Source organism: Mustelus asterias, chromosome 4 (assembly GCF_964213995.1).
Source record: "Mustelus asterias chromosome 4, sMusAst1.hap1.1, whole genome shotgun sequence".
Lineage (NCBI taxonomy): Eukaryota > Metazoa > Chordata > Chondrichthyes > Carcharhiniformes > Triakidae > Mustelus > Mustelus asterias.
The window spans coordinates 111,589,247-111,599,793 of record NC_135804.1 but is presented as its reverse complement, the minus strand read 5'-3'; the positions used below and the strand labels follow the sequence as shown (position 1 = coordinate 111,599,793).

General features: G+C 40.6%; 1 protein-coding gene across 1 annotated transcript in view; it reads left to right on the top strand.

The window, feature by feature from the left end:
- The window catches only part of LOC144493159 (mitochondrial fission factor-like), a 28,817-nt gene that overhangs the window by 16,138 nt on the left and 2,132 nt on the right, over positions 1-10,547 (top strand). The window contains exons 8-9 of the mRNA XM_078212056.1: positions 2,500-2,681; positions 5,554-5,625. Coding sequence (XP_078068182.1) covers positions 2,500-2,681; positions 5,554-5,625 — 254 coding nt within the window. The remainder of the gene's footprint in view (positions 1-2,499; positions 2,682-5,553; positions 5,626-10,547) is intronic.

Below are 10,547 nucleotides of genomic sequence, written 5' to 3'. Positions count from 1 at the left end.
AAGGTTACAGACCGGGTGCTGGAAGTTGGAATTGGAATGGGCAGCTAGTTACTTTCAGTCGACATAGACACTATGCTGAATGGTCGCTTTCTGTACTGTAATTCTTCTATGGTTCAATAGTTATAATAATAATACCTCAATATTACAGAGAGAATGTGAGAGTAGCTTAGCGCAATATTATTTTACTTCAGGGATTGTACCTCAGGCCCAGACTGTAAGTAAACATACCAAATGAGTTTGACCCAGATTCTAGTTGGCATGGCCCATATAAAAGTTACACAGATAATCTGAGTCGAAAAGGATGGTTAGTTTGGGATTTGAAAATGCTACATTCAAGAGCTGCTTATTTACACTTGAAAGTTGGCATATTGATGGAGTGTAGTGAGATGAAACCAGCTCAAAATGCCCAAAATATCTCATTTTCCACCAAAGGCAATCCTTTTTATTAATACAAAACAATTACTACAGAATTAACTCTGCAGGTAAACAAAAAATAGGGAGAGATGGTGATGTAGTGGTATTGTCATTGGTCTAGTAATCTAGAAATCCAGGATAATGCCGTCAGATAAAATTTTAATTCACTTTTTAAAAACTCTGGTTATCATTAGACATTCAAGTCCATTGTCGATTGTCATAAAATCCCATCTGGTTCACTAATGTCCTATAGGGAAGGAAATCTACCATCCTTACCTGGTCTGGCCTACATGTGACTTCAGATCCACAGCATTGTGGTTGACTCTGTAATGGCCAAGCAAGCTACTCAGTTCAAGGGCAGTTCGATAGGCAATAAATACTAGCCCAGCCAGTGATGCCCACATCTCGTGAATTAATCCCTTAAAAATAATTTGATGATTTGGCCATTGAAAATTCCACCAATTTGAGACCCAAAGACCCATGGTTTTGGATATAAAGTAAAGGCAGTTCGAAGCCTTTTGAGGCACCAGTAAACTTGTAATATCATTATCTGTCACTAACTTACCTGCTGGCCACCAAACAGTACAACCTAAATTTTCCCTTCCTTTGATGTGCTGATGATCTTCTAATCCTGCTTTGATCACTTCTCTTATTCCTCTGGCAATTCATTTTTTTGCAGCGGGCTTCTCTAACTGTTGCTTTATGCCTCACTGCCAAGCCCTGTAAATAATGTTTTTTTCACAACTGCTATATCTAACATCACAACTGCTGTATCTAACATCACAACTGCTGTATCTAACATCACAACTGCTGTATCTAACATCACAACTGCTGTATCTAACATCACAACTGCTGTATCTAACATCACAACTGCTGTATCTAACATCACAACTGCTGTATCTAACATCACAACTGCTGTATCTAACATCACAACTGCTGTATCTAACATCACAACTGCTGTATCTAACATCACAACTGCTGTATCTAACATCACAGCTATGGAGCATTAACTCCCAAGCAACTGCTACTGTGCACATGTTCATAATCCAATTTTTATTGAACATAAATACTTTCTAATGCAAAATTGAAACTTTGGATAGATATGTACAGTGCATGCATTGACAAGTTTCTGTCATGGTGTTAAGTGCAAAAAGAAAAATTTACATTTATATTGTGCCTTTCACGACCTTTTCGCAACCACTGGATGTCTCAAAGTGCTTTACAGCTGATGTTTTGTTTAAGTGTAGTCATTGTTGTAATGTAGGAAACACAGCAGCCCGTTTACTTAAACAGCCATATGTTAATGGTTAGATGCTTTGTTTTTGTGTGGCTAATTGAGGGACAAATATAGGCTAGGATACCCTGCACCTTTTCAAGATGGTGCCATGAGAACTTTTGCATCCACTGGAGAGAGCCTTGGTTTAATGTCTCATCTGATAGGTGGCACCAACAACAGAGCAGCTCTCTCTGAGTACTGTACTGGAGTGTCAGCCTTGAATTTTGTACTTTATGTACTTGAGTCCTGGAGTGGGATGTGCACCCAGAATCTGCTGATTTTGAGGGGAGAGTGCTAACAACCTCCTTTATCGTTCCTTTATCATTCACAGTAACCTTTCAGTCTCGGAGCAACTTCATTGTTTTGTTAATAAATACCATATAAACTTAACAGCAAAACTCTGTTCTCTTGTCTGTTGACAAAAATACATATAACCTTTTACTTAATGCAGCAATGAGAAATATTGTAAATATATTACAATCCGCAGTTCATTCTAATAGATATCAATTCTTTTTAAAGGTGTAAATTGGCTGCAGAACATTTATTTTCTCTGAGAACAAGCATTTTAAATCCATCCCCAGGGCTACAATGTCAAAATAGACAGCAGAGAAATTAATGACTGAACAATTTGAATGTCCTTATCCTATTCTGGCATTTGTTTTTAAATATATACCAACTATCTTTTATACAATTTATATCTGAAATGCTTTGGTATGCTCCTCAATGTAATATTTTATAGCAAATTACTTGAACTATATATGGGGAATATGAACTATTTCCCTGTACTATTCAACCATTTGCTTTAACAGTGCTTTTGCTTCTATCCATTCTATAGGATTGATCACTCCAGTGGTCCAAAACATCCCTTCCCTTCACCTGGACCTGGCCAGGCATCCTTTTCAATTCATAATGTGTGCAATGTATTAATTTATGTTGGACACAAACTGTCAGAATACTTAATGGAAACAGTCAATCAGAAAATGCGAAGAAGGTGACCGGAACTGGCATATGTAACATCAAAAATTTATTTTACGTCCTTTTGTTCTCAAGCTATGCTCGAAGTGCATCACTTTGAAGCTTGTTAGATGTTAACAGTTTTCCAGTAACTATGCATCTGATTTATGCTTTGCCATCAATACTTATCTGACTAATGAAACAGCTTAGAGTCAGGAAATCACTCTTGACTGTTTGCAAGTAACCATACTGCTGCTGTTGTATATTGATATCTGTCATAACTCTGTTTTTAAGTGCATGATCATTTGTGAGAAAACTTCTGTGCTTCTAAGCACTATAGGTTTAAAGTAAAACTATACTTTTATGCCAGTTTCAGCATTAAATACTGCATGAGCTAGCTGCATGAGCTAGCTGCATGCGCACTTGATCTTTCTTTACATTAGTAGGTCAAAATTACTTCTCACACTAGCCATACTTAAAAACATTGGATTAGCATACTATAATTTTTGTGACTTTAGAACTTACAGAACTCAACACCACTGACATGCTATGAGATATGACATGACTCAGAATGGCAATAGTATGATTCAGAAATGATCAATCTCACAAATCAAAATAAAAATTTCTATTACACATGTTGCAGATTAATTTTTTTGGTGTAGAGGTTAAAATATGTTTTCCTTTTTGGTGAAAGAAAGGAATGTCGTGTGAACATCCAAAGCAAAGCAGTCCACTTGATTGGCACCCCATCTACCCCCTTAAGCATTCACTCCCTCTATTACAATGGCAGCAATGTGTACTACAAAATGCACTGCAGCAACTCTCAATTGCTCCATTAATAGCAGTTTCCAAACCCATGACCTCTACCACCTCAAAGGATAAGGACAGCAGATGCAGGGGAAAACCACCATCTTCAAGTTCTGCTTCAAATCATACACCATCCTGACTTGTTCCTCTACTGTCACTGGGTCAAGATCCTGGAATTCCCTCCCTAACAACACTGGGTGTATGAAACACCCTATGGAGTGCAGCGATTCAAGAAAACAGCTCACCACTTTCTCAAGGGATATTAGGGATAGGTAATAAATGCTGGCCTAGCCAGTGATGCGGAGAAGTTCTAGTGCACGAATAAATGAAAAAATCACCCAAAAGTTCCTTTTTAGTGTAGCTTAATATAATTAATCTTCTACACAAATTCAGATCAGCAGAAAATTGAAAAAGGAAGGAATTGGAAATATTGAACAAGAATTAACTAATTCAAAACTCATCCAGAGTTAAAATAGAATCCAGTGTCAGCAAACCACCTGGCTGAGGCAGCTAATGTAATGTGCAGCAGGCACCATGCGCTGGAACTGCTTAGATCAGCAATGTGTTTTGAGCTCTTTATGCACTGCAGTTACTATTGTGGAAATTGGTGAAAGGACTCTTCTGCATGTCTGATGTAGAACTTGCTAACTGTCCATGTTAACTTTGTTGTACTTGTAATGGTTCGCTTATACATGTTTTTATGTTTCAACCTCTTTTAAATTTTTAGTGAGTTTTTAAAATCTGGGCTTTCAGTTGGATGATCATTTTTAAACATATTTTGTGAATATTCTGAAAATAAGGAAGTATTTGAATTGCTTTGAGTCATGAAGTATGACGTAATCCATTTGTGATCTGATTTTTGCATGTGGTGACACAAATGGGTAGGACACTGTTGAATTGCTGCCATTCTGCTGAGATTTCGACTTCATATTTTAAAGGGGTCTATATTTTAGTGTAGTGATGGATGCATTTTTGCAAGAATAGTTTTTTGGAAGGTATATCATTCCTAGGTAACCTTTACACACTTCTCTACATTCAGATGTGAGCTACACTACATTGGTAGAAGCCTGAGAGCAAAACAGCTTCTGTGTCCTTCCTGTGGAGAAACCAAAAATACTGAGGACATGTTCTCAGTTAAAAAGTTACTTTTTCCATTTTAATTTACGTGCAATGAGATAAAAGACCATGGAGAGCAAGATTTGAATGTGAATGAAAATCTGGTGACACATACACATTTAGTACTTTATGTCAAACGTAGACTGTTCTGAGTAAGATCATCTGTTGTTCTCAGTATTGATGCTCATTAAAGCTGAGTACCTTTCTACCTTGAGTTTCATATGCTAAACTTTTTTTTTACTGTAGAGCATGTGTGGGACTTTCAATACTTGTGTAGCAATAATATCAGTGATCGAGTAATGTGGCAGAGTGTTGTGAGTCTATTTCAGGAGATGGCGATGGCCTAGTGATAATATCACTAGATTATTAATCCAGAAACTCAGCTAATGTTCTGGGGACCCGGGCTTGAATCCCGACATGGCAGACTGTGGAATTTGAATTCAATAAAAAATATCTGGAATTAAGAATCTACTGATGACCATGAAACCATTGTTGATTGTCAGAAAAACTAATGTTTTTTAGGGGAGGAAATCTGCTGCCTTTACCTGGTCTGGCCTACATGTGACTCCAGAACCACAGCAATGTGGTTGACTGTCAATTGCCCTCAAGTAACTAGGGATGGGAATAAATGCTGGCCAGCCAGAGACGCCCATGTCCCACGAATGAATAAAAAAAACCTTCCTGCATGTGTTATATGTGTGCCTGCTAAAGAAAGCGTTAGGGTGGACAAGTCACACTTAGTCACACTTCGGCCACTGCAGCCTTCGTTACCTTTAGATGCAGTACAGCATTGGCAGATATCAGTAAAACTGAGTTGCCACAGTTTTGCCTGGGGAATTATGTGGGGCACAGAAAATTCTGTAAGATCAAAAACAGGAAAAAAATAAGGAGCAATGTCTAAGTTCCACAGGGACTTTGATATTTAAATTGCTTTGACTCAATCTGGTATTTCTGTGGCCAATTCAATTTATTTTTTCACTTTTAAGGAATCGGTTCCATAACCAGCCCCTTTCTGGCAGCCTGTATTCGGATGGGACCAATCAAACAAGGAATCAAAGGTGATTGTCATGTTTACTTTCTTGAAGCACTTGAATTTGCATTAACATGCTGTGATTTTATTTTTATTTTTACTTTCTTAAACTTTTATATCCGGCTGTAAATACTTTGTTTGAAATAACTTTTTTAAAAAGTGTATATAGTGCTTGCTGTAATGTTGCAATCTTGTCACAATAAAGTGCATGCTCTAGTTGTATGTAGGGGAAAGGTTAGGGCATTATTCTTCAGTATGTAAGAACCAGTTTCCACCTGTGGGAGGGGAAGGGCAAGAAAGCTTGTTCCCTCTGTGTTTTGTGAATAAACCCAGATTCAGGAAAGACTGGCTCCAGATTCCTCTTTAATGAATGAACAATGAATTATAACACTCACATCCATATCCTACACCCAGATTGGGCTGAAATGCTTGCTTCCATTCAAATTAACAAAATTGTTCTAGGATACATGTATGCTGTCCCCATAATGTGTCGCGAGTGGTTGAGGAAGGAAGGAAAAATGTAAATCTTCAATTATTTGAGAGGAAAGGTAAGCTGTAAAAAAAAAAAATGGATTTTACTAAAAATGTATCTGTAGTGTTGTACATGGGACAGATTAGGAGACTTGTGAAGAACATATTTTTTGATCCCTTTCCCCTTTCTGGATTTTCCTTTGTCCTTTATCTCATTTATTTTAGTGCATGCCCTTTTATAGATGCCGTAGTTTCCACCATTCTATCCTTGTACTCTGGAGAACTCTCACAAGTCCTCTGTCCTGTTGATTGTTTCCCACTTAAAACCTTTCTCAAAACTTACTATGACAATGCTTTTAGTCCCCTCGTTTAACTTTCCTCCATGCACCCTGAATTACCTTGGCATATTTCACAACATTAACATGTTACATGACTATAAGTTGTTGTATTTATAAATGGTGTGGTAGGTAAAAATACCTCAGACTAGTCGTAGGTCAAAATACAGTGGTTTATTTGCACAATTGTGGGAGACGTCCGATGCCTAACACGGCCTCAGACCTCTCAGCAAATACAGGTTAAGAACATGTATTGATACTACCCCCCCGTCACGTCCGCAGTTTCCCAGGCCCCTTAGGTTCCCAGGCCGTGGCTTGTCCTCCATCGTGTGAATCTTGCTGCCTTGGCGGTTTCTTCACGGTTGTCTCAAGGCCGTGATTGTTGTTGGTGTCTGTGGACACCTGTGGGGCAGTCTCACACAAACAAGTTCACTGGCATACAGAGGTGCAGGGGGCTATATACAACAATTTATGTACGTTCGTAGGTACCTGTATACTTTATATCAGTATGGATATGATGAATATATATGAATGTATCATTATACGATCACAGAAGGCCTGCATGTAGGCTCCACTGCTACACAGCAGTACATAATATTAAAGAACACAAAATGGCTACCAGCGGGTTAGCCACATTCCTGAACAGATTAGCTGGGAAAAACATACTCTTGTATACCACAGCTGCTACTCTTATCTGTTCTTGGATACATGAGCATGAAAACACCCTAACGTAAACATGAGTACTACAGTATTTCTCACCAAATCACAGAGTTCGGGTCAATGCTCAAATGTTACAAAGTTCTTTAACCCATTCCCGCCTTCAATGGTATTAATTGTAATATAAAATTTGCTGATGCCACCAAGAATATCAAAGGAGGCTGGAGCAGATGAGTTGGGAGCTAAAAAATAATTAATCTAATTTAATGTAATCAAAGAGTATAGTTTTGTGTACATTGGAAGGGAAACATGTTTATGATAAAAGATGCCCATTGGTTGAAAAAAACTATGATTATTGATCATTCAAGGAATATTCCAATCAATATGTTTGCACATTCTCTCCGTGTCTGCGTGGGTTTTCTCCGGGTGCTCCGGTTTCCTCCCACACTCCAAAGATGTGTGGGTCAGGTTGATTGGCCATGCTAAATTGCCACTTAGTGTCAGGGGGGCTGGCAAGGTAAATATGTGGGGCTATGGGGATAGGGGCTGGATGGGATTGTGGTCAGTGCAGACTTGATGGTCCGAATGGCCTCCTTCTACACTGTAGGGATTCTGTTCTATTCTATGATGAAGCTATTGCCAGTAAGACAAAATCTCAGTACCTGTTTGTGCATTCCAAGGACAACAAGCCCTATACCTGTAGCAAATAGATTTGGTTTGTTTCTTGACATGTACTAGCCTAAATCTTATTAAAAGTCTTTGGTGTTTCAGCTTTGTGGTCATTTGCAAACAGAACCTGTGTTATGCTAGGAAAATTCTCTGCAGATTTGATTTCTCTGTACTGGGTAGAATCCATATAAAAGATAACCCACCTTTATTCAGGTGGATTCTTCTACAAGTGAAAAAAGTAATAGAGTACATTCAGGTGATATAAATAGAGGCTGTCATCTGCAAAGCCTTTGAAGAATGCTCAACTGTGTATTTGTTCCAGGGAGAAGTGTTACGATCCCAGCTGATGTTTCTACTGGCTCACCACTCAGGTGTGACAATGTTGCAGGAGATAGAAGGACTTTTGTTGGGGGAGTGAAATGGAACCCACAGACACAGGCTCCCTCGTGACTGAACCACCTGGTGATCAGGGCCTTCCTAGCCACCTTCACATGCCTCATTTGAGTTGCCAGCCCTCCAGCACCTGGGTGGTGTTGCTTGGCGTGTTCTTCCTCCTCCTGCTGCTGGGCAGCTTTCTCCCCAGTGACACTCGGCTGGTCAGCCTCCATGTCCTCCTCCTCTACGGCCTCCTTCTCCACCTCCAATAAGTCACATCTCTGCTGTGCCAGGTTGTGCAGGTCACAGCACACCACCACAATGCAGGAAGAGATCAGGGGGCTGTATTGTAGGGCTGCGCTAGAGCGATCCAGGCACCAGAATCGCATTTTGAGGAGCCCAAAGCACTACTTCACTATCGCGCGGGTGACTATATGGGCCTCATTATAGCGGGTCTCTGCTTCAGTCACAGACCTCTGCACAGGCGTCATCAACCATGTCCGAAGTGGGTAACTCATATCCCTTCGAGCCATCCCCTCAGCCTGTGCTCCTCCTCAAATGCTTCTGGTATGTCAGAGCTCCTGAGAATGAGGCTGTCCTGCAGCTGCCAGGGTGTCTCGTGCAGACGTCCACAATGTTCATATTGTGGTCACACACCAGTTGGACATTCAGAGAATGGAATCCCTTTCTGTTGACGAATCTTCCTGAATTCTGCAGCGGGACCTTGAGGGTGATGTGTGTGCAGTCGATGGCCCCTGTTCATTAGGCATCCCCACAATGGCTGCGAACCCTGCAGCCCGGGCTTCCTGATGGGCGTGGTCCAGGTTAAATTTGATGTACTGCCCAGCCCGGGTGTACAGGGCTTCTGTGACCTGCTTGACACAGGTGTGCACAGCTGACTGGGAAATGCCACATATATCTCCGCTAGGGGTCTGGGAGGAGCCAGTCACATAAAAGTTCAGAGCGGCCATCAATTTGACAGCCACCAAGAGTGGGTGCCCCCCCCCCCCTCAATGCCCTGAGGTGCCAGGTCCTGCAACAGGTGGCACAGGTGTTGCACTGTCTCGTTTTGGAGGTGGAGACGTCAGCAGCACATGGTGTCCGACATCTGGTCAAATGACACACGTGCATGGAACTGCTGGGGTTTCTGGTCGTCTCCCTCTACTCCTGCAAGTGTAAGGCCTGGGCCTCCTGTGCCCACATTTAGACGAGACGGCATAGTGTTACATATCCAAGTTTGTTGACCACACAAAGTTAGGTGGGAAAATAAGTGATGATGAGGATGAAAAGAAGTGGCAGAGGGATATTAATTGGTTGGGTTAATGGGCATGAACATGGCAGATGGAATGCCATGCAGCCTAGTGTGAAGTTATCCACTTTGGTGGGAAAAAAATAAAAAACAGAATACTTTTTGAATGCTGAAAGACTGGGAAATGTTGGCATTCAAAGGGACCTGAGTGTCTTTGTGCGTGAATTACAGAAAGTTAACATGCAGTTACAACAATTGATTAGGAACACTAATTATATGTTAGCTTTTGGTACAAAGGGATTGGAGTACAGAGTAAAGACATTTTACTACCACAGGGAATTGGTGAGGACATAAGGAGTTTTGGTTTCCTTACCTAAGGAAGGACACACTTGTCCGAGAGGGAGTGCAACAAAGGTTCAGTAGTCTAGCTCCAGGGATGAGGGGATTGGCCGATGTGGAGAGATTGAGTAGACTGGACCTGTATTCCTTAGAGTTTAGACAATCTAATTGAAACATATAAAATTATTAAAGAGCTTGACAGGATATGTGCTGAGAAAATGTTTCACCAGGCTGGGGAATCTAGAACACAGGGTCACAGTTTTAGAATAAAGGATCTAGCATTTAGACTGAGGTTATGAGAAATTTCTTCACTCAAAGGGTTGTAAATCTTTGGAGTTCTCTACACCAGAGAGCTATGGATGCTCAGTCATTGATTATATTCAGGACAGAAATCGAACGATTTTTGGGTATTAAGTGAAATGGAAATAGTTTGGGAAGGTGGGCTTGAAGTGGAAGATCAGTCATGCTCTTGTTGAATGACAGTGCAGGCTTGAAGGGCTAAATGACCTTCACCTGATCTTATTTCTTATGTTCTTATAGTACCTTTTAAGGGCGGGAAACATTCCAAAATGCTTCATTGAGGCAATATCATGAGAAAAATGGGCCTCAAGCCAAGGAAAAGTATATTGGGAGGTGTGACCCAGAACTAGGCCAAAAAATGAGTTTTAAGGAAGGTTTTAAAGGAGGAGGAATGTGGCAAGGTTCAGATGTTTAGGGAGTGGATTACAAAGTGTGAGAGCGAGACAGAAAAAGGCACAGCAACCAGCGGGGAAGCCAAAGAGCATGGAATATGCACAAAGAATGGAGAGTTTAGAGTTGGGGTGTGTTTTTAGCTGTATGGCTGGAGGAAGTTAC